The sequence below is a fragment of the Manacus vitellinus genome, unplaced genomic scaffold (genome assembly GCF_001715985.3).
Source record: "Manacus vitellinus isolate BGI_N305 unplaced genomic scaffold, ASM171598v3 scaffold_0_pilon, whole genome shotgun sequence".
In the NCBI taxonomy this organism is placed as follows: domain Eukaryota; kingdom Metazoa; phylum Chordata; class Aves; order Passeriformes; family Pipridae; genus Manacus; species Manacus vitellinus.
This window is the reverse complement of record NW_021938789.1, coordinates 23,015,316-23,040,415: the sequence shown is the minus strand read 5'-3', so window position 1 is coordinate 23,040,415 and position 25,100 is coordinate 23,015,316. Positions and strand designations below refer to the sequence as shown.

Genomic DNA, 25,100 nt, shown 5'->3' with positions numbered 1-25,100 from the left:
CTGTGTGCACTTTCCTTGGCGCAGGCAGGCAGGCTCGCTGTCTCTCCCTCTCCCTCCCTCTCTCAAAGGCAGGAAATACTTTTCAGGCAATCTGGGCCTGGTTGTTGAGGCCCCTTTCACAAAACATCAGTCTGAATTTAGTAGACAGAAGTCACTGGGAAAAGCTTGACAGGCTCGTGCTTAGCTAAGGCTCCCTCCAGCTGCAGAGGGAGTTTTTGTTAGAATCACACATTGAGCAAAACTGCTTAGAATAGAGCAATGATCTCAGTAACGAAATCTGAACTTTTATGCTAGCAGGAGCTAGCTGAGACCGGGCTCTTTTGTTTGTTTGTTTGCTCCTTCATTTTGTTGTTGGGGGTTTTTTTTCTCGTTTTATTGACCAAATATTTTGGGAAGGTCATGTCCAAATTCCTGATTCTCGTCATCTAGGTAAGGCTGTCTTGGAATCTTTCTATACTTTAAACTATCAAAAAATTTAAAAAATAAGAAGGAAATAAAAGAAAAATCAGAAAAGAAACAAGCAGCGGAGTGTTCTGCGTTCAGGATCTCAGCACTAGAACTGGAGGTAAAAAAATCTGTAATTTTAAAAATATACATTTAGTTGTAGACTGTGGCAATTCTGTTTATCAAAATATCTATAAAAATAGATATATAAAAATATCTTCATGTACATTTTTCTTCGTCTTTTAAAAATATGTTTGATATGCTGGACCTTATTTGCTTTCTTATATAAATAGAGCTGTATGGTCTTGTTTGCATATTTTTTAGTGGACATTAAATTCGAAAGCTAGAGGTGTGAACGATTTCTTTTTTCACCACATTTAGCAACACGGAGGGCATTTAGGGCTATGTTTTTTTCTCTCCCCCCACCTTCCCTTCCCTCCCCTCCAGCAGTAATGATGATGATGAGTGTTTTATGTAGATATATCAGTTATACCTCTGCTGGGCTTGTTCTCTAGCCTTTTCTCAGTCATAGATGAAATTTGTAGTATAATTGACAATATAGTCTTAAATGTGTACACTCTAAATCTGAACTTCCAAGGTTTATTTGTTGGCTTTTACTAAATTAGGTTATTTTTAGTAACTTATGATTAGATACACAGTTTGCTGTGTGCTGTGCTAGCATTTAGAAGAGGAAAAGCAAGACTTAGTAAATGTCAGCTAACTATAATTTTCAGGAGGAAGTATGGATTTACTCAGTCTTTTTTTTAACCTAGTAAACTTTTAACTAGTAAAAATAACAAGAATTTGCTTTTAAGGGAGAAATTCCATATGTTATCCTTGACTGATATGTGAATGGATGAATATTTTATGTAAAGTTGTGATTTAATTATTAAATTGTCATGGATATCAGAAGCATTTCTCATGGCAATCTACATAGCATTCTTTGTCTTCCTGAAAATCTAAAAAGACAGTTGTTGCTTATAAGAAATCTGAAAGATTCTTTCTTATGTGCATCATTAAGGTTCCATATAGTTACTGGCCAGATTGGTAACTAAAGAGGAGTCGTCTGTTCATGTATTTCAAGAATTTTTCAACTGTGCTTTTACTGAATATTTTTCAAAATGATTGGTGAGTAATGAAATGACTTTGTGTTGTGGAAGGGCATGAAGACCAATAAATACTCCATAATGGACTCAAGTATCTGCTCTGCAATAGATTGAGAATTGTACACTTTACTGCTATTTGGGTAGAAGAAAGTTGTTCCTAGTGGTCAGAAGTGGCTCTGAATTGTGAAGGGCATGCATCTGAAGGGGGCAAGGAACACCCAGTAGGCAGCAAATTTTTCCTCATTATATTCTGAGATGCATTTTAAAATCACAATCACTCATTTGCTTATGGACAAGTCTTCTCCAGGTAGGTGTCCTGGTCTGGGAGAACTGTGATATGTAGGTAGTGGGACTAAGAAGTTGAGAGGAATCTGAATGGCTGAGTCTCTTTGTCACTTGCATGAAATTTGTGCTGGAACATTGATGTCTCAAAGGATTTAGCCTTAGTGCCTTTCACTGCACAGTGTTCCCATACTTACTTCTGCATATATTTGTGCACGTATTTAGTATTAGTGAGTACTTTAGTTAAACAGAAGAAAATATTCCATATCAAGCAGTCGTCTTCTGCAGCTCTTCTGGGTTTTAAAGCATGTAATGACCTGATCTGACCTCACTTGCAGATGAAAATACTTGACACCTGAGGCAGTTAAACTACAGGGTAGACAACAGAATAAAACTCAGAAAGTATTTTCTCATTTAACTCTGAAGTTTCTTGTAGACTATAAAAAAATGTAACACAGATAGTTGCCTGCCTTTTTTATTTAGAAGGTTTAAATAAAAGTCCTGAAGACAAATCATTGCTCAGCTTCTGGTTCTACTTAGTCTAACTTCTCCATTATCCTAACCTTATTTTGTTTTTTTAAGATATGGTTGTTCAAGAAAAAAAATTCACAGAAAACCTACTGTCTAAGAAAACCTCTAAAAATTATTTTATAGATACATAGCAATAATGAGAATGAAAAATGAGTATCTAGAGTTTTTTGACCTTGCTCTGTTCCTTCAAAAATGTTAATGTCCTTAGTTTGAAACAAGAAAATAGCCCAAGTGGTTATATCAAATGACTCCTGTAAAGGAAGTTAAGAATTTATTTCTGCAGCCTCGAGAATAATTAATGCAAGTGGTTATATTCATATAATAGAAATTATTTAAATAGACTTCCTTCACCATAAATTTATGTGCCTGCAAACTTACTTTCTTTTAAACCTTGTACCTGTTGAGCTTTGTGTTAAATTCCGTAATTAAAATACTGGAAAAAAAAGTTTGTATAGTTAGGCCTAATTCATAAAGTTATCCATAACACAAAGCAATCCCTCCTAAAAGAAAATTAAACCCAAAGATAACAGCTTGAGTGGCCAGTTTTTAAATAGGTAAAGTTTATAGTAATTCTGTTCAATTGATGAGCTTAAAATCAATTTAAATTATTCTTTAGGTGGTGGAACAATCAAAGGACTGGCTTTTGCACAAGTCTCGAAAGTTAATTAACTTTTTTTTAATTGTCAGAGGCATTAAGCTGCATTTTTTAGGATAATTTTCTGTTGTTCTTAACATGAATTTTGTTACTGAAATGTATCCTCCTTGTTATAAAACATCCCTGAAGAGGGCGGTAGCAGAAGGAGGAAGGGAACTTTTCTCTTTTCTCAAAAATGACATATTTTAGAGTATTCTCCTTTTTTCTTTTAGTCATCTGGTTCCATTTTCTGTTGTTTGCTTGTCTGGAGAAAAAAATTAAAATATGGGGTTTTTTTATTTTGATGTTCTGTTCTTTTTAGAAAAGGAAAAGCAAAAAGACAAAAACAGAGTAACAGAGGGGCCAGAGCAATTGAAGTAGCATATCCAGAAGGGCTAGGTCTTGGTTTCCTTCCTGATAGGAGATACCCTCTGGACGTCTCTGATCCAACATGTCACTCAAAGTGGGGTCAACTAGGGCAAGTTGCTCAGGGCCTTGTCCGCTTGGGTTTTAAATATCTCCAAAGATCATGATCAGTGTTAATACATAGTAAGGACTTTAAGACTGGCTGTATACACAGGTGTGTTTTTAATACATGTGTATATATACATGTATATGTACATGTGTACATATTCATACATGTATATATAAATTTTACCCCAAATCAAAAATATACAGAATTTTTGCATACAAATCCTATATATATGTAAATATTATTTTATTGTAATAATTACCAATATTGAATTTCAATATTTTTATCATTTTTCACCATTATTATTTGTTGATGATTTGAGGTACTATTTATTTAATAACAGTCTGTTGGTAGAGAATTTCAAATCCGCTATTACCATAATTGCTTGTTTCTCTTTAATGAAGAAAATCACTTATGTTGAAATGAGAAATGTCTGGAGTCTTATATCTGGAGTATTGTACATCAGTTACTGAACACAAATACAGAGGTTTGCCTCAGGCTGTATGTATCTGCATTAAAACCAGTTTTACTCATATGATGTATTCTTTACTTCTACCCCTCATTCTCATACAGTCTTTTTCTTATGCTGGTTTGTGATATTTCCTATTAGTTATTCCAATGTACTTTGTGTCAAAATCTAGTAGATTTAGATGAAATGTCCTTGAACTTTAGAAAATTTTGTAAACAATTCTGTCACTTCTGAATCTCTACTGGTGGTACTCCCACCCTCTAGCTCATTCTTTATCAGTTCTAGAGTTTTCAGAATAAGTACGTCTTATTGATGAGAGTTTCACACAAGGAATCAACCATGACAAATACTCTTCAATGCTAGAACAAATAAATGTTCCAAGTTGAACATCATGTCACTTGTGGAAGTTCACCTTATGGTCCAAAATTTTACTTTGGATAAGAGGGAGGCAGTGTGGAATCTCAAATAGACAACTTCATTAGATTGAAAAGTGAGGAAAATCTGAAGTAATATGGAGGATATTTGCAAAGTGTTGTTCTACTAAGGGAGCTAAGGGAAAATGGAAGAGGCAAGAGGAACCAGTGAGAAATTTATCTAACCAAAGCAGTTGGGTTTACGTTATTACAGCTATACAGCTGTACCTTATTAAAGAGCACTTGAGAACTTTAATATTTTATTATTAACATCTTTGCTAAGACTGTCACAAAATATGAACTTCTTTTAATCTCCTTATGAGTTTTTTCATGCAAGATACAGACATGTAATGGGCAAGGAAGACTTGCATTGAGTTCACTGGTTCAGTCTAGAGCACGTAACTGTCCACTTCTGGGTAGTTCCGAGAAGCTCAATGCACTGGAAGTTGTACTTTTAAATTCTTTTTTTTTTTTGTCCGCTAAGTGGAGATATCCCTTTTCATTTTTCTTGAATTATATATCTTTTGGTAACACTGTTTTATCAGAGAGGTGGCAGCTTTTAATATTAATGCACTAAAATAAGAAGTTTTTGCTGAAAGGATGGTCTCTAAGAGTTTTACGCTCCACTGCAGAGGCTGGACTTTGAGGATTCCAGGTTCAGAGACAATTTTACACTTAGTTCCATTGAATACCTATGTGCAGATGACAGTGCCTTCTTGGCAACTTCCAAGTGTTGAGTCACTGTCAGTGTAATTGAATATATAGCTAAAGATTTTAGAAAAGCTTTTGTGTGTTGTGTGAGAATTGGTAGCTGGTAAAGGAAATAGACTTGAATTGGTTTTAAAATCAAGGGGAAACCTCCACATGAGCTCAGGACGCATCTGGTTTGTTTTTTCTGTACTTATATACTCAGAAAACATAGTTTTCAGGATTGGACATATCTTTCCAGGCAGGCTACAGATGATGAGTAGGAGAGTATCATTATAAAATCAGGACATCAGTTGACGAGTTTGGAATTGAAGCACTCTGGAAAATACTGTGGAGTAGGTCTATTGACTATGTCATATTCACAATATGCCTGTTAGAGGCAGAGAGAAAGGAGATAAAGAAGTGAGATACATACACTGTACAAAAGTCCAAAACAAGAATATTATAATGAAAAATAGTACATTCAGGATTATGTTTGAATGCAGACTTCCCCCCCCCCCCAGTTTCGGGGGGGAAATTTATTGGGGGATAAATTTATAAATTTTATTGGGGATAAATAATTTTATTGGGGAATACATTAAATTTTTGTACTCCCTTCAATGCAGAAAGAGGACTTAATTAGGTTCTCCAGTGCATTTACAACACATTTAAACATTTAAAATGCTCAGAGTGCATTATATGTTATTTCTCTCTCTAGTTTCAAAGAGATACCTGGTAAAGAGTCATTTTGATTAATTTTTGCTTTTCACATATTCAGCTACATTCCAGAAATATTTGCTCAGTTTGCTCTTGGAACTTTTTTACAGGTGCAATAAATTGGGATTTCAAATGATACTGTTAGCGATTCGTTTCCATCAAAAAGCACAGTCATCTCAGCAGTCGTTCTCCGTAGACTCTCAATATTAACATATTTGTCTTTCTCGATGGGAGAAAATGATTTTCAGCTCTTTATATACAAAGTATAGGCACAGTAATGTCTAAAATATTTTTCAGTCATGTCTGCACCAGGAATGAAAACATGCCCCCTGCTATTCAGTAAGCAGGCTAGTTGCCAAAAGTCATTGTCCTTAGTGCCGCAGATTTCATAGCTCATGGCTATAATGAGCAACAGCAACTTTTTTTTAAATGGAAGCACCATATTAGAACCTTAAATCTAAAAGGCAACAGGAATACATCTAGTTAATTTATATTGTTCTCAAAAGGACCTCATGTAGTTAAAAAATTTTTCACTAGAGTTGTTAGCAAATGGAATTTCTTCTATTCTGGGGGAAAGCGGGGAGAGGGGGAGGAGAGAAGGGGTGTTGATCTTATTACCCTAATTCAGAATCGAAAGTAATAGCCACAGTTTTCTAGGTTTCCATATCTCGTGGGATGGCCTTTTCTCATTTTGCATCTTCTTTTCAAGATGCTTACAGTTAAGCCATGGTGTAAAGGGAGGTGTAAGGAATCTGCCAATTATGTATCTTTTCTCTTCTCTGGGAGTGGGGAGCTGAAATGATTTTGGGGAAGAATTGGAAGGGTGATGAACTTTCCATATAGAAGACCTCCAAGGCAAAAAAAAGGTCTTTAAACCTTTACATCTTCGATAACTTTTCTTTATTCCAAAGAAATAAGCAATTTATATTATGAAATCAAGACAGTATATACATAATTTTCACACTACTAAATTTTGGAGACCAGCAGACTTACAAATCAGAATCACTAGATATCATGGCTATGATTTTCTTCTTGAAAAGTCTATGCTAGAAATTATTTTTGGTTTAAAACTTTTTCTCTTTCTTGTGGGCAATTATAAATATGATAGCTGTGTTGTCACTTTGGGATGATGCTGTGGTGAAGGGAATGGATTTGTGCAAGAGCTAATAAGACTTTGATGCTTAGTAATTAATGTATTAATTGTACTAATTAAATGTACATAGTAATGTACTAAAAAAACCCTAACAAAAATATAACAAATCCTATAGTTGTACTAGAAATTCTTGAGAAAAGAGTATTTCAGTATTTTATCAAGTATTCAAAATAGGATGAAAACAAAAACTTAGGTATTTTAAATTTGGAGTTTAATTGGGTTTGATTTGATATTTAAATTGGGTGTAAATAACATAGATCTTTAGTAAGCCTGGATAACTGTGGATCAGTTTGGATCCAGTCATTTCCCCTTTCTCATCCTTGGGGAAGAGGTTCAGCTAATCTGAGGCTCAGCACTGGAAATGAACCAAATACAAATACAACCAAACTAAAATCCACTGTAATCATGCGTTGACTACAAGTAAAAGCTCTTCTTTGTATGATGATGAGCACTGGTAATGCAGCTACTTTTTGAGGAATAGAAAATAAAGCAATTCCATGATTTATGTTTTCTAGCAATAAATTAGGCATATTGACAAAGTTTGGGCTCATACCTTAGGAGCCAAAAATATTTTCACAAAACAAGAAAGACTTTGGATGTCTCTAAATGAACCACTTGCCAAGTTGACTTTATATTTTGTGGTGTCTAATGTATTGAGATTTTACAATACTTCTGCAGAGTATTCCAATTTTTGTAACGTTAGCTGTCTTCTAAAGAAAGGATGTTAACATCCTTTCTTTACCTTGAGCATATTACACATTTTCACTGGCAGTAAATTATAATGACCATATATGACATATGTCAGAATCTGTAAAGCAGAAAAGAAAATAGTTTGCTAAAGGATGAAACTGATCCTCAAAGGAAAGAGGAAATCCTTATCAAGTAAGAAGAATGATTTCAGATACATTGCTTAATTAACTTCTTATGTTGTATTTCTTGCATCAGAAATAACAAACTTTTTGCAGTATATCTTTTATATTTACTAAACATATAGCTTCTATTTATTTAAATGCTTAAGCAAGAAAAAAAAAATCTTTCTGTTTTAATATTTCTGCTTTCTGTTTCTACTTTGGTCTTCTGCAAGTTCCTGTAATATGAGGCACAATGAATAAATGTTCTCTCTCTTCATGATACTGCTGATTTTTATGTGATTCTTAATCCTCTTTTTCCCAAGCAGGAAATGGTCATGTATTTCATGGCTCCTCAGACAGAAGCTATACAATACTTATAATCCTTTTTATTGTTTTTTGCTAGACCTTCTCCTACTTTATTTCTCTTTCTGCAGTGAAATTACCAAAATTGCATTTAGTTTTCAGTTCATTGCATGAGTTTAAAAAATATTATTTTAATATGCTACTGTATGCTCAGTCTCTCTTTTGCTTGTTGTGCTACATTCTTTGTAATTTTCACTGAGTTTGAAATTCAGTTCCAGATTACCAGCCACAGTGACTTAGTTTTGGGTTTGTTTTCCTGATTGGTAGCAGATATTGTAGAGAGTTGTAATATGTATTTATAGTTAGGAGTATTTTTTTAATCACTGCATGCCATTTTATTTAGTAACAGAGAGTTTCATGTGCAATTTTATCTCCTAGCTCTCCACTGTATTTGGGTTAAATTAACAAATTTCATAATTTCACTACTTTTCTTGTTCTGAATAATATAAAAAGCACAGGTTCTAATAGCTGCTTTCACAAATCTGTTCATGATCTCCCTCTTTATGTTAATAAATAAATAAATAAATAAATAGCATATTCTCACTTCTGACTTTCTGTTTAGTGTCTGGGGTTTTTTAATTTTTATTTTTATTCTTAATTAGATTTTTCAGCCAGTTTACTACATATGGAAATCAGATTTGCAAGTATGTAGTTCAAGACCAAGTGGTCTTTATATGATTTGATTTTAAACCAGCTTTTGGTGCATTCAGTCATTGCTCGCAGCACTCCAAGTCTATGTGTGCAGAGCAATTCCCCCTGTTCTTCCTGACTTCTCATTCTGTGGAGATACTACTCATGAGGCCTAGTAAGGAGTTGGGGATTTGTGGGCCAGAAGTCCCTCTGCTTCTCCTTCCTTTCAATGATCAGAAACAAAAGACTGAAAAAAAGTCTCTCTCTTATCCTAGAAAGGCTGTACTTCCCACACCCACTTCCAGTCCCTGCTCAGGATCCCTTCTGGCTCTGTGGCTCTCCCTCAAGTAAAGCTCATCTCTGACTCCGTAGGCATTTGCCTTAGCTTGGAAGAACATCCCTCTTGAAGCTCCCCAAATTTCTCCCTCTTTATGTGTCTCCCCTTTTATTCCTGTGTTCAGAGGGGGTAACTTGGGTACCTTTCAGAGTTACAAATTCTCGTTTAAGTATTGTTTTTCAATTCTAACATTTGGTTCATGATCACTTTTTTTTCTTGTCCTGGAGTCTCTTCTAATAAATGCTTCAATATGAGTAGGTTCCTCACACTTATCAGAGGGTTGTTATCAGCTGTCTTTTTTTGGATGTCGTTTGATCTACAGCTGGCCAGCAATTTTTGTCCTGAATGGCATGCAGAATGAAGCAGAAGAGAAAAACTTTAGGTGATTTGTGTCTAGTAAGCTGTACTGTCTCTATGGCTATAGAGGTTGCTTTGATTTGGGTCCTTTAAAAGCAACTTTTAAAGCAGAGGCATATATTACAATGTGTCTGAGTCAGTTTTAATATACCCGTTTGTCTTGGTGTAGGCAGGACTTCCTTACCTTTTCTTGAAAAGTGAGATTATCAAGTACAATTGCATATTTTCACAGAAGCTCAAACTCTTCTCTTGCAGACAATATGTCTCAGGGTGTGGATTTCTGTCAGATATTAATTACTTACCACCTTTTGCTGCTTCATAAAGAATGTACCTCTATTTCTGTCCAGTGAAACAAGCAGTAAGAGATCTCATAAAAAAGAAAGACAAATACCATGTGAAAAGACATTATTGGCGTATGTTTGTGTTTATTTTTACAAAAATCAGCATCGGCTATATTACTATTCTGTGTTCATATTTATAACTTATAAGTGCATCACATGCTTACACATGCAAATCTCATCATTAAAATTTATATAAAATATTTTTTTTTTATTTAATTCTGAAGACATACTTGTCTTAAGAGTACTATGCTTTTTCTGATATTTAGAATAAAGTAGTAAATATTTTCAAAATAGTTATTGGTTCAAACGGTTTTTAGTGTTTGGTCTTAGATGATTATCTTTTATATGTAAAAAATTAGGGGAAATGCATCTGGTACTCACTAAATTAATATCCTACAATAAATGATCCACATATTTTTTATTCTAGGACAGCAAGGTCTATAAGCCTGCACTACTGCTTATATAGAAACTGCAGACAAGGTGATCCTCCACTTCAGTAAAATCCAGAGGGTGGAATATGTCCAGGAAATAAGAGGATGTAGGATTACATTTTAAAAAACAGGAGATATTTTAAAATAAATAGCTGAGTGAAGACCTAGAGGCTTATGTTTTATCTCAAATTATTTGTAAACAACATTCTCTCTCAGAGATTGGTATGGCATTACTGAAGGAACTGTATGTAAGCCAGACCAGGAAGATGGGACATGAGTTTATAGGAAACAGACCCTGTTCCCTTAGACTTCCTTAAACAAAGTTTGCTGACTGGGGTCACAGACCAATGAAGATAAAATAATGATAACAAAATAAATATTTCTTCTTGATCTCCATTGCTTACATGTGCCTGCTATGTAAAAAATGCAATGAAACAGTCTTTCATCTTCTTTTCAGTTTGTAAGCTAATGCTTTGCCTAATTAATTTCTTCTTTTCTTTTTTTTTTTTATTTAAACTGAAAAGATTTGCATCCCATGTAAAACATTAGCAAAAATGTAATTCCCCTGGCATGATGGTGAGACTTAAATGCCTGGGCTACCCTCTCAGAAACTTTCCTGCCACTTAGACTTCATAAACTCTCCCGTGTTCTCTGCAACTTTGTCCCTTCCAAAACTTTTCTATTTATTCCAACAGGGAGGTCGCATATAGTTCAATGAATTGTCAGTATGGTGGAATTGGTGAAGGCAGCAGAGATGTCACACTTGGGTCTGTGGCAGTCTTTGCTTTTGCCATATGTGGATGCCTCCAATGTGTCCTCAGCAGTGTCTTCCTTATGCCTGCTTTTGCTTTTGCCATAGCCCTTCCATCCTAATGGGATGGAGTTCACTATCTCAGCTTGTGTGGTGGCTGATACTGCTGAATGTCTTCATGTTTCTGTCCTTGCTTCTTTCTTCCACTCTGGGAAAAACAGAGTGGGCTCCACTCCTGTGTCCTGGAAGGCTGAGAGGAGATGGAGGACCAGAGAGCCCTGGTTATGTGCCTCTGCCTCCCCACTCTTGTAAGTGGGATGTTTTTGTGTCCTGTCCTAAGCCCCAGAAGGGAAGCTGCTCTGACAGGTCTGGGTAGTCACAGATACAGACATTTGAGAAAGTCTCCTTCCTTCCCTTTCCACTCTCACTCTAGCTCCAAGTCCTAAGTCTTCCTGCTGCAGCTTTTGCAGCTTTCGCAGGTGTCAGTAGGTATTGGGTCTGTTTAATGATAGTTCTTGTAGACCACCATGTTTCCTTCAGGAGAGAAGCAAGAGAGGGTAAAACGTGTGTTGAAAAATGCATGGCATAGCCAAACCTGAATGGAATTTCATGAGACAAAGATGCTTCTTTGAATTTCAAAAGCCTGCTGGAAACAGTTTAAGTTGAGTTTCTCAGAAAAAAATCACAGGAACCTTAATTGAAGCAAAGTGTTAGACAATCTAATTATAGGACAGCTGACCAGTTCATCATCACTTCGTGGTTTATCAGTTGTAAAGTAACTATCAGTTTTATGAGACTAGATACAAAGCTTCCAAAATAAGCTAGCATAAAAGTTTGCCCAGTTTTCATTTCCATTATGTTTTACAATAAAAGGAGACAGTCAGTAAATTATTATAAAATCCATTTAAAATGGCATCTAGTTTTGTAAACAATGTGAAGCATCACAGAGGGTTCTTGAAGGGGGTCTTGCTGCAGTGTGATCACCCACTGCTCACTTCCATTTCCTTTGGTCAGGAATTGTCTATTGGATCAACGTTGCCAATATTCCTTAGTTCAAACACACAATCAAGAAATTTTATCCAGGAGAAATCTTTATCATTTGTGGTTTTGTTTCAAACCTTTATTTTTCAGAAAGTTAATAGTACTAAGCAGTACTAAACTTATTCTATTGAAAAGTAAAAGCAAAATATGAGTCTGAATTATGGCAACAGCTGAGTGGTATGGTATAGTGACAGATGCTTTGATCAGAAGAAGAGGTCTGCTAAACATTTCAACACACCAATAATGGCTCATCTGACTGTCATAAAATTCAGGAGAAATCAGATGCAAAGGTTTCTAGTTGTGGGATGGCAAGAATAGAAAGTGAGAAAGGCAGATTCTTCTTTCCTTGGGTGAAAGTACAAATGGACTTGGGAGGGGCATTTCTCAGAGGACAAAAGATGCTGCATGTCAAGAAAAAAAAGCAGCAATAGCAGAAAAGCAGGGATCAAGGTAGGAATGCTTTCTTTTGCAAAGTGGCGGTGCACTTTGTTCTCTGGAAGAGAAAGGAGAACAGTTATGAATTTCACTCAGAGGTCTGGAGTGGTGAATCCTCCAAGGCATAACTTATGTGCCTGCATGTGAGTGAAAGGAAATAAGTCGTCCTGAATAAAGAGGTAGAAAAGAAAAAAGTTCCTTATTGGCCCATAAGTGTCAAGCAATTAGAGCAGGAAGATAATTTCTAAGCTAAATTGTTTAACACAGTCTTTGAGGAGTGGAGAGGGAGTGGAAGAAGAGTAGGCTTCCACCAAACTATGGGCTTCTTCATGTGCCTTGGAAATGACGGGATTTCAGGAACTGGTAGGTGAAGCTGTCTGGAGAGGGGGTGTATGTACAGTAGATTTTTCGTATTTAGTGCTTATATATGCTCATATGTTAGAGAATATTGTGACAATAATTAGAATAATATGACAATTAGCACAATTGTCATACCCTTATTTGTCTTGCATTTCAAGCAAAGTATTTTATATTCTTTTGTTTAATCGTTTTTCTGCAGTCTATGAGGCAGCCAAAACTAGTGATAGTGTGAGTAAAACAGAAGGGTTCTAAAGTAAAATTTATTTGTTTTTCAGTCTCCATGAAATATAACTCTCCACATAAAAAAATGAATAACAGTAAGGGATCTGTTCTCCCCTTTCTGCACACGTGTAACTGCGTTTCGCAGCAGCAAGATTAACACACACCCATTAACTCTCTGAGAGCCTGTCTTCTGCACATTAAAAGCAGCCTAAATCTTAGGTAGGTGGATGCATGTATGTCACTGGGAAGTTGTATTTTTTAGCTTTTTACCCTTAATATTACTAGGGTCTTTTCTTGGTTGAGAGGGAAGAGTGATGGAAGCTGCAAATGATTTGCATCCAGGTGCAACTCCAGACTTTGCTCATGAAGGACAGTAAAAATCGAGCCCCTTCTAGTAAACATGGCTCTTTTCAAAGGTCAAAACAAAACATAGTGGTGGTTGTAAAACTAATTTAATTGGTTTTGAGGAGCTTTAGTGCTCATCAGAAAAAGGTGCAGCAGAAGTTAAAAGTATTCTCAGTATTGATTTTGCACTCTGTGGTAATTTTGGACCACACACACTTAGAAATAGCATGAGAGTATAAGATGAATTGAAGCCAGAATAAGAATGCAAATGTGCTGCAAATTCATACAATAATTTGACTTCAGATTTTAATATTTAGGCTTGCTTTCATATCTGACTAGCAAAGAAGACAGAATTATAAAATTGTATTAACTTCTTACTACTAAATTTTGCCTCTGAAAGCAGATAATTTTTTTGGCCTGGCTCTGTGTGTTATTTTCCGTTTTGCTCAGCCTCCCACACGCTAATGACTTCTGCATGGAATTCTCTTACCCTATGAATATATGTTCTTTTTAAGCAGAGTCTCCACAGAGTTGGAAAATGTGAATGTGAAATGAAGCTTGCCATCCTAAAAGGAGGTTAAAGATCTAGGAGCGTGTACAAGTCTATCCTGAAAGCCAGTTTTTCAATACATAATTTACGGAGGTTCGGTTACACAGGCATAATCCTGCATTTCTTTCAAGATGAATACTTCTATACCTTCAGGCATGTGATTTGTCAAGGCAGCTTTGTGGCCTGGTGGGCAATCAGAATTTGCCTTAGTGGACTGAAACGACCCAGAACAAACTCAGTACTTAATCTTCTTTATTGCTGAAATCAATAAGCACATCCATGCTAAGTGCTGACAGTTCTTATGTAGAGAGTGAAAAGTAGAAGCACCTGCTCCTTGAACTTCTAATGTTTCATGAGCCAGGAGTTTTGTTTTCTTCTTTGACAACAAACTTGTTAATTATATTTTATAATGCATAAATTAATATGAGATATTTTCTTTGTGCTAATGACACATGCAATGACACAAGATTAATGTATCTCAAATGCCATCATCCAGAATACCTAATACAGCAGTCAGTGCAAATTACTCACATAGAAAACCAAGCAGGGACAGTGGGCTCTGGCAGAGCTGGGCAGTCCAGGTAAGTAGCAAAGCTACAGCCAACCACACTGTCTCACAAGCTCCCTTCTGGAGAGTCCTGTCCTAAATAAGAGTTTTCTCCTTGCCTTACACTAGAAGGTAGGGGTTTTTTCAGGTTTATAATGTATTTGAGGTAAGGAAATATACCAAAAGCTTAAATTAGTTTTTCTAGAGTTGTATTTTGAGGGGTAGGACTAGATGACCTTTAAAGGAACCTTCCAACCCAAACTATCTTATGATTTTATGATTTTATTTTTTAATTACTATCTAATAACTGATTGCCTCTGCATTTGCATGTAACATTTGTACTTACAGCTTGTCCTGAAGAGAATGAATAATAACAATAAAAATGAGAGCCACTGAATGGGCCAAAGATACTCAGAAGACAAGTGGTTTATAACTTTTATAAATTCAGAATAACCATGAAGTTATGCTCTATCTCTTTGGGAAATAGCCAGAATTTTGCACTCCACCGATATCTGTGGATGAGGAAGAAATAAAAGTAACTTTGTGTCCAAGCCAACCATGAGATCTAATGCCATTTATACCCATCAAAATTAGTAGCTTATGACAGATACAGTTAAGACAAGCTTGTTATCAAATTTTGGCTCTGGAGCTGTTTGCTTATTCATGTGCCTGTTTATACCATTTTTGTTTACTTGATACTGGAAAGTAATCAGAAAAAAAAAGTTATACTGAATTATGAGTGCTGTCAAGTTTTGTATCAAAAGTATTAAACTTTAAAGAAAATAGTCATTTAAATTCAATTTTTTCTGGTCCCACAGTCTTATCTTGTTTTAGACTTTTGTTTAAACTGTTCCTTCCCTTTTATTTTCTCTTTATTTGGAGTTGATTCAATGACACAGTCTTTTTTTTATTTCTTGCAGATGTTGAAATGGTGAAACACTCTCTACCTCTGGAGCAGTGCACAGCAGCCATGACATCTCTGGTCCTCTGTGGAAGGTACACTGCAGCCTGCTTCTGAACTATTATGACATGTCTCTAGCAATCAGAAAGAAAAGCTGGGAAGAGCATGTGACCCAGTGGATGGGATTGGCTCTGGAGTCTGTGGAGTACAATACAGCATGTCGTCACGGACTTGTAGCTGATAACTTGCAGACAAGTATGGAAAAAGATGAGGTTTTGAGTGTGGATCGGAAAGAAAAGTGTGCTTCCTTTCCAGAGTGCTGCTATGGTGGAGAGATGACTGGCTTCCCTGAAAAGCAGCTGGGAAATGTTTCAAAGGAGGTGGATGAAAATGATAACCATGAGGATGAGGAGCATTTTCTGGAGGCCAGCACAGAAACCCTAGTTCATGTGTCTGATGATGATGATGATGACTATTCAGCACTCAACCTGGATAGTGTTAATTACCACATCACTGCTGTAGGAAGTGAACCAAAAGATGAAGGGCAGAGTTTAAATGGAGCAGGGTCCTTAGCACAGATGGTACCAATAACAGAGGGTAACAAGGCAGCTGAATCATCTGGCATAATTGGAGATGTAAGTGAGGAACCTGGCTGTGACACAGTTCATAAGGAGGAGAGGAAAAAAGATGATGTTTCCGGCAGTATTGACCAAAGCCTGGAGCTTTGTAATTATGAAGGCTTAAATGAAGTAGTAGATGTAGAGAAAGAAAATTGTTTTAATTCTCCAAATGTGAAAGAAATTATTATGCCTGGGAAGCAGCTGCTTCATACTGCTGTAATTGCACAACAGCGCCGGAAATCTGATGCTTTCAAAGACGGGCTTGGAAAGTCTGAGTGCAATGTGGTAGAGAGTGGGATTTCTTCTGAATCATGTACCAGTAGTGATAGACAGCTCTGTTCAGCAGTGGAATCCAGCAACTGTCTTATGCAATCTCCTCCTTGCTCTCACATCCCAGCAGTGGAAAATGGTCTGGATGAAAGAGGTTTCACAGAACCTCAAGTGGCCCCTGAAAACAAATGCCTTTCAAATGTCAGTTCAGCAGAAGACATTCAGTGTTTACATGTAAGGAATCATTTGACCACACAAGAATATTCAGACAGTCAAGTGAAACTGCGCAAAAGAAAGGTAGGATACTTATAGGCTGCAGACATTTTTTTGAATGTTTTCTCCCAATTTCTTATGACAATGATACTGTGCCTAATTCATTGCAGAGAAAAAGTGATTTTTCAGCTTTGTTTCATCAATTTATCAAATTCAAACTGTTTCAAGACACCTATGTCTATACAACAACTAAATTTTAGGAGCTCTTTTTAAGATCTGAAAATGGCTGAGTTATAAACTTGTATGGTGCCTTATATTCACTTAATATATATTATTTTGTATGCTTCATACATGCTGTTCAAGGATATAAGTGTCTTCTATGGGTTTGGTTTTATTTTTGGTTTTCTGCTGCTATCAGGTGTCATTATCTGTTTCCTCTGAGGAAACAAATTGTGTCCAGGAGTTTGGAAGCCTTAGTGAAAAAAGAGAACAGGGGAAAAGTGCAACAAAACTTTAAAAGGGAAAAAAAGGAGCAGAAACATTTTGCAGTAGTTCTTTGTTTTTCAGCTCAGCCCCATGAGCTTATGTTCTTGCAAAAACAAGTATTGCTGATTTTGGAACAATGTTTTGTAATTTTAAAGCAACAAGAGAGTTTCACTGTCTTCACAAAATAAGGAAGGGTATCATTACAAAACTGTAATGGGCAGATTCTCTGGCAATAAAACTCCCATTGGCTTTAATGGAAGCAAACGTGCTGACTGTGGCTCTATGGAATTCTTCTTGAAGTCTGGCTTTTCCAGCTATGCTGCTTATTTTAGCTAATAACCAATTTGTAATTGTTTACTTCTCTCTGCCTTTTTACATTTAACACCATCCAGCCTCTTTTGTCTGGCTTTTTTTTTTGTGTGTTTTTTCTTTTTTTAATAAATGTGGTTTCTGTTAATTGTGTGGGTTTTCTTCTATCAGGTACAGTGTCTCAGTAGCTGTTTCACTAAAGCACAAATTCACATATCTAAAGTACTCTGTACCAACACAGCATCCTGAGCTGCTGGCCATTGCTTCCTTGTGTTGACCCTTTGGTAATATTAACACTAGATTGATATGGTCAGAAGCTACAAGCAACTTTTTCAAAAGGTTTCAGAAGCTCTCAAAGCCAGTCTTCCTTTTTAGTTCATGCAATTACAGTCAATGCAGCAACTGCTCAACTGATCTCACATTAACTATGGCTCAGAGTTACAATTAAGAAACAGAAACCTGTCTGGCAGTACCAGACATGCTAAACTTATATATCTGTAGAAAATGGTTCAAGTTTAAAAACAGAAAATTAACCAAATTAACATAATATTTGAGAACTAATTGACTATTATAACCATATTTTCAGCTGGTCTACTTTAGCATTTCATTTTCTTTTTTTAAGTGTAAAAGTAAAAACAATTATATTAAGTATAGTTGCTGATGTCCATGTATACATATACATGTATTCATATTGTTAGCATGCTATATTTTTTTAATAGCTTTGATCATGCTAGTATCTCCTTGTATTTTGTTTTGAGGTCACGTACTCATCTTTTAAATATACGTTTATGAGAATATTTGAGAATGTGTGTACTATTTGTGTTCGTGCCATTAAATATTTTAAAAGACAGAATATAAACATTCTAGTGAGATTAATGGTGAGAAAACCTAAGAAAGGATATTAGCATAAAAAGGAGCAAAACAAGGAGTTGCTTCAAGGAAGGTTGGGCATTACGTGGCTGCAACAACTGTGAAGTTGTGTAGTGTAAAAGTCTGTAAACCTGAAGGAGACCTCATATCCCTTTGGTTAAAGAAATCTTTGCCAATCACTGTGAAACGTATGGCAAAGAGGAAAAGATATGATCTGCTATCATTTGTGGTATTATTTATCTCTAAGTTCTCAGGGACTTTTACAAACAGCATTCCTGCATATGGGGTTTTATCACTTATATCTAACCATGCACTATTTTACAAAAGTCTGTCTGTGTTGGTAATAGTGTGCAATGAAAAATGTGTCTATGTTTATAAACTTCTCCTCAAAGCCACTTCTGTAATTTTAAGAAAACATTAGAAAAACTAGACTTGAAACTGAATCCATCCATAAAAGCCAAGTATTTGCTTTGCAGTGACAGGAAGACTTAAGGGATTGGGTATGGCATATAAAACCATTTCTCTCAAGGTCAGCAGTTCAAACAGTGCAGTTAAAGCCTAAAACAGCACTGTCTGATTAATGCTCGGTGTCAATTATAGTTGCATATAAATATGTGCCCATGAAAGTCAGAATATGGGAAAAGGCACATGGAGATGAATTGCTGAAGGTATTTGGGCACCTAAATCTTGAGGTAGCACCTTGGGTGATCATAGAAAAGTACTGATCTTTAGACACTTCCATGGCAGTTAAGAACTTAGGACCTTAGAGTAGACACCATTCTGCTCTTTCTGGTAATAAATTCTTCTGAAAATCTGTTTCTCATTAACATATTTTAAAGTGCTTTTAATTGTGGCAATAGAGCATGACCTTCCCTCTTATCTTTAGATCAGCTGTCTCCAAACTGAAGCTGAGGTGAGAGACAGTGTGGAATTGCTATGCTTGCTCTGCAGACAGATGCAGATTTGAGGGCTTAAGGGCTTAAAGTTTAGCATCTTTGACCAGCACTACCTCCATATCAGTAAATTGCTTTAGTCATGATGGATATACTGACACTGAAGATGCTTTTTTCAAACATGTCCAGCTGCTGCAGCATTCTTTGCTTCCTCAAGTCACCAGAGTTCAGATGGTTGATACACAGCATCTCTTTTCCTTTGCTTTCTCAGAAAGACTTCCTAAGGCTCGGAAATAGGAAGGACCTGAATTTAATTGTGAGAAGTTAATGATGTTAGGTCTAATTTAAAGATACACAGTAATCAAGCTTTCCTGTTTCTGTGTTGACTGATAATCAATTCAGTTTATCCACAACATGAAGTTGATGGTTATTAATGATTCAGAGTAGCAGAAGCATAAATGGATTAACTATATGTGGGTACGAAAACTAGAGCCTTCTGTATGCTTTTCTGGCTTAAATAAATTTTAAAACAGTCACTTCACTTGAGAATTGTGCATTCTGAATTTCCAAAGATTGGAATAATCTTTGGAAATAATAAGCAACAGCTTATTGGGGTATTGCAACAGCTCACATTTTTGTTCATATGTATAAGGCAAAAGAGCATTTAGAGAATAATATTATACAAAACCAGAAGAGTATCAACTTTTAAGAGAATACAACAAAAGGAGAGTATTTAATTACTATACACTGATTTCAAAATGGAAGAAAATGACCATTATCTTATAAACAAACTTTCAAATTATTGCATGTGCCTCATTTTTATGCATTCTCTAAGCTGCTTATCACATCAAGCTTAGGCAAAGCCAGAAAAATCGTTGCTGGGGGATGTTAAATAGGTGCACAAATTAAGCAGATCTCTAACACATTAATTTCAGTTCTTTTACATCACAAAAAAAAGCTACTTTATTCAGCATCAGCAAAAAAAGGTGGATTGAGGCATACAGTTTCACAGTACATTCTCATCACTCACTTCCCAAACACAATCACACCTGCAGTGTTGCAGCCAGCATTTTGTAAATGCAATTTTTAAAACAAGGCTAACACAACTCTTTTGAATGATGGATCAGTAAAGGTATAGAAAGTCATCATGGTGAAGTATCACTCTGAACATTTTGATTAAAAATCCATGACATTTAAAAAAAAAGTAAAGCATCAATAAATTCCACCTACAAAAGAAATTTTGGCTTGTTCCCTATATTTCATTGTTCTTCCACACTCTCCCTTAGATTTTATTTCTAGAGATCATTCAAATGTGAAGAAAACAGCTACAGAACCAACTGTGACTGTTCACTTCTCTCTCCTGTAGGATAATGTTATATTACCCATTATGTTTAATAAAATGCAAAGTGACTTATGACTGTGGGGGAAAAAAAAAAGAAGCAACAAAACCACCATATATAATGGGAATTAGCACTGGGTTCAATGCAGGGGATTATAATATCCCTGTATTTAAGGAGAGGTGGAGATGAAGGATTGAAAATCGTTCCGCATGCAAAAGGAAAGAATTACTATTAGTAGGTTTTTTAATAAGGCTCAGGAAGTTGTAGTTAATATTTAAAACCAAAATTAAATCCACAAGCTAGTACCAAAAGTTTGAGGGGGGGAGGGGAATTGTGAAAAGATAAACAGATGTTTTCAGTCAATGTACACAAACCTACAAGAAATATGTTCTGATTTGATTCAGAGTAAATGCAGGAGACTTTCCTCACATGTATATGGGCTGCTTTGAATACAATATAGTTCAATATCTGAATGTCAGAAGAAAAACAACTGAATTAGTATACACAGATGAACAATTACATATCAAAATTGTTCGTTACCTGATCAATTGTTTTCTTAGTTTGGATATTTACACTTGCATGCCTCTACACTTGCAGGTAAACAAGTTTACTGAAAATCTGTCATTTATGGCAATAATTAAGTATTTTTCATGTCCTATGTTTTATATTTCAGATTGTAAACATGTAAGAAAAAAAAGTTGCTCTGTAATCAGCCCTTTTTGGTGTACAAATTCCTCATCTCTCTTTTATGAGACTTTTGATTTTAATATTTACTGCTTGCAGTTCTTCATGGTGGCCTGCTTAGGAGCTTTCCAGTTTCAAACAATTGATGTTATCTCAAAGTCATTCTTGCAAGACCAAAGAATATAACAGTCCGTGCTATTCCTAATGCTCACTATTCTTGCTATTATTTTAATTAAGATTTCTAGATCAAACGCTGTGTGCTTTGCAAAGGATATTTAGGGAAATAGCTAATAACAGCAGCTTCCACTGTCAAAGAGATGAAAATTAATTTAAGAACAAGATTATCAGAAGAATTGCAGTAAATGTCAAAAGAAAGCTGGGTAGCAGGTAAACTGGGTTGACACAGGTCTTTGGAACAGTGCTTTTTTCCCACAGGAAAGCTGTGAGTTTTTAAAATGTTGTTTTACATTTCCTGTACTGTTGCAATAAAATTTAATTCTTTATTTCATCAATTATAATTATACTAATGTGAGAAAACAAAAAAATTGCTTACTTGGATTCAAACCTTTCCATCTGCATTTGCTCCTTGAGTATTACATGTGTACATGAGACATGAAGGCTGACTTTCTTCCATTACGACTGGAATTAAATTCTCTTTTACAATGCGAAGATTATGCATTTTATGTCAAGTTAGAAAGTTAGGTTCTTCCAGGAGCTTCTGTTTCTATCACCCTGTAAATTGATTTCACATGAAACCTGTGGAGTTTTGCCTGCTGGTTCCCACTAAGGTACCTGCGAGAGACAGTAGAAAAGCTTCCCAAAAAGCCATAAGAGCTACCTGTTTTACTGGAATTGTTTCTTTGCAACATTTTCCATGCCATCTCTTCTATTCACGTTGCATAATCCTTTTCAACTGAGCATTTAAAAAGTGATGTGAGCTTGTTGTGAACAATAGTATCCCACATTTTAGTATTTTTCTTATTTCATTGCTGTTAATATACTGGAGACCAAGTTTCCAGCTCTGACACAAGTGTCTTTCTGAAGTGTTAATCTCCCTTTACCTCGGTTCAGTCTTTGTTGAATTGGGATAATTTAATGGTTCATTTTTTTTTCATAACCATTTTTAATTTAGCTTTTAAGACTTTTAGAGTGCTTTTGTTGTTTTTATTTTATAGAGACTGGTTTAATTGGGATCCAGTCTAAAATATTGCTACATAAGTAGTACTATCTGGGCTTTTTGGTGTTGCATTGCAAGAGGTTAGCATAGGAGAAGCAAGCATACAAGATAAAAGTACCAATAAAACCAAATAAAAACAACAGTAATGTGCAGGAAATCTTAATTAAAAATGGAAACATGCATTTTGCTGTATCCTGTTTTTGCAATAGCGAATTGAATTTACCTCTTTCTGAGGTTGAGTCTGCAAACATGTATCGGTAACTTTAGAGACTAGAGAAACTAGTTACTATAGAGGTATTAGCACTGCAAAGTTATTTTCAAATTATATGGTTCTCTAACTATATTTCCTGTACAGTTCAGACCTGCACTTCTGCCAGAGTAGATTAATTTTCGTGTACAGAGATTAATAATATAACCTTGGTATCTAGGAAATGTTTTTTCTTAATTTTGTAAAGGGCAATGGCAAATGCACATATTGGAAATCTGATAATCTCTTTTTAAAGGTAATCTTTCAAACAGCAGAAATCTGTTTCATCAGGTGTGAAATTTGGATTTGCTTTTGTACCATTTCTGCATCTCTTATAATTTTTGAACTTTCTATAGGTTTTTTTAAAGGTTCTCAAATTTTTCTGAAGGTTTTAGGAAAGAGCATTAATCTTTTCTTCCAAACTCATAATTTAGATATGAACACCATCAAAAATTGATGAGAGATCTTAAGTCACAACAGCTTTTTTAAAGGTTTGCTGCTACCCACAACTTAGAGCTATAGTCTGTAGTAGTAGTACAGTGGGCAATTATTACTGAAATCCACAGTTGCTTCACCACAAAGAATTTGCTGCATTTGCACATTGTTATTAAACGGTCGTAGTTTTGAAGGCATCGGGAAGAATCTGGCAAGAAGTGCAAGTAAAGCAAAACAAAGTATGATTCCTTTGTAAAAAAAAAAAAGAAGCCTCCTTAGCTGTCATGAATATTTGTTTCTCTTCTGCATTGAAAACTTGCTTTCTAAATTTACCATGTAATAATGAAAATGTGGTTCAAAAATATAAATGGACTAAAACAGTTGCATTTACATTTTTAAAAATTACATATTATCTATGGTAATTCGTAGAAAGTGGTGGTCATAAAGCACTCCTATTATTGTGGTTACATGACCATGAATTTTCTCAGTTGCTCTCACAATAATATGTATCATAAATATTATCTCCATCTGGGAAGCTAAAGAATGCTTTCCCACAGACTTCCTTTGTGTTTGGACTGAAGTATGATGTATTTCAAACAATGTGAAAAGTATTTAAAACAAGTTCAGAGCAGAATGGGATGATTGCCAGGCCATTACAGTATAACCTTTATGCAAATTTTACTTTGACACATTTTTGTGGCAATGTTCAGCAATAAATTTTAAAACCTGACAGCGTTGTCTAGACTGCAAACCAAGAGCCTGTTGCACATCAAGTTATGCTTGGAGCTGAGCTACCTAAAATGGTCATGAAAGTATTTGTATTTATACCCAGTTCGTAGTCACACACTACTGCTTCACCAAAATCATACTACATGTTTCCAGGGACCAATGTAGAGAGCTTTAGTGTCACGCCATGTACACTCAGAGACTCCTAGTTTTGTCCAGATTTGCAGTATTAACTGGAAGAAAACTTCTAAAACATTTTTAGTTTTGATTTTAAAATGAATCTTTAAAAAATCCTTACTGGTAAATGTCAATTATTTACTGTTTGCAGTCTATAAATTCCCAGTGGTAGGTCATATTAAATGGACCAATGACCACTTGCTAAAATGACACCAGATTTTTAACTAACGTCAGACTTTTAAGGGAAGCTGTCTTGGAAGAAATAGTATGTGAAACCTTTAACAAATGAGAAGTGGAGTTAAGACACTTGAGCAAAACCCTCTGGACTATATGACATCACTGTTCACAACACACTTTTCCATTGGTTAAAGAAAAATTTTTTTAAAGAAGGACTTTGCTTCCTAGAGCTATTCCTCTGGCACTATCACAAGCATAATATTCACTTTGAGTTAACAATCAAGTGAAAACTGAGAGACCTAAGAAGCACACTAAGAAACAGCTTCCATCAAAAAACAGCAAATACAGCAGTAACCAGAAAAGTCAGTATTAGAGCACCACAGCCTATATTAAAGAGCCTTTGAAGCTGTAGCTATGGCAGAGCAGCTTCTTCATCACAGCTCTCTACTACAGACGTGACCTGTGCTAAAGGCTAAAGCTTATATATTAGTGGTGCTGTGTAAAAGGAGGAGACAGAGAAGAATGCCCCACCTTGGCCAGCTCTGGGGGCTGAGGCTTTACAATGATATGGTCTTTGCTACTGCTATCAAGGCGTATTTGGCCATAGTAATATGGTTGTGGGTAAGTCCATGGGTATCTGACCAATTCCTATGTGATAGTTAAAAGCAAACAAGCAAAGAGACACCGTCATGAGCTGAACTGTAAAAAGCAGGAGCCATCTGCAAAGTGTGTAGCACGGAGTTTTTTTGTTGGTGGTGTTTTGGTTTGGTTTCTTTTTTTTTTTTTGCTTCCCATCATGACGGTACATATGATTGAAACACCTAAACATGTGCTGCTTATGTTTATGTCCTTTTACTCCTCTCTCTTAAAGACAACATAGAAAGTTTGTAAAGACAAGGAGGTTTATGTCACAGATAATACACAGGGTGTATTGCATATGGCTTACAAAATGAAACAATACTGCTTTGGCTGCCAAAAACTATTCCAAGCTCCAGAGGATATGGCCTAAAATGGTTGTGAATTCAAATTTAGAGGGGTATTCTTCTTCCTATGAAAAAAATCTAGGCAGCACTATATGTGTGAGCGTCTGTGTGCATTGGGGTAAA

General features: G+C 35.6%; 1 protein-coding gene across 4 annotated transcripts in view; it reads left to right on the top strand.

Moving 5' to 3' along the window:
- The window catches only part of DLC1 (DLC1 Rho GTPase activating protein), a 258,906-nt gene that overhangs the window by 36,375 nt on the left and 197,431 nt on the right, over positions 1 to 25,100 (top strand). For 3 of the 4 annotated variants that reach the window (XM_018069510.2, XM_018069496.2, XM_025894728.2), the window contains exons 1-2: positions 490 to 565; positions 15,390 to 16,557. In XM_018069510.2, coding sequence (XP_017924999.1) covers positions 15,499 to 16,557 — 1,059 coding nt within the window. In that variant the 5' untranslated portion in view covers positions 490 to 565; positions 15,390 to 15,498. Of the gene's footprint in view, positions 1 to 489; positions 566 to 15,389; positions 16,558 to 25,100 lie in introns of those variants that run through there. The other variant, XM_018069504.2, reaches the window with a different exon arrangement.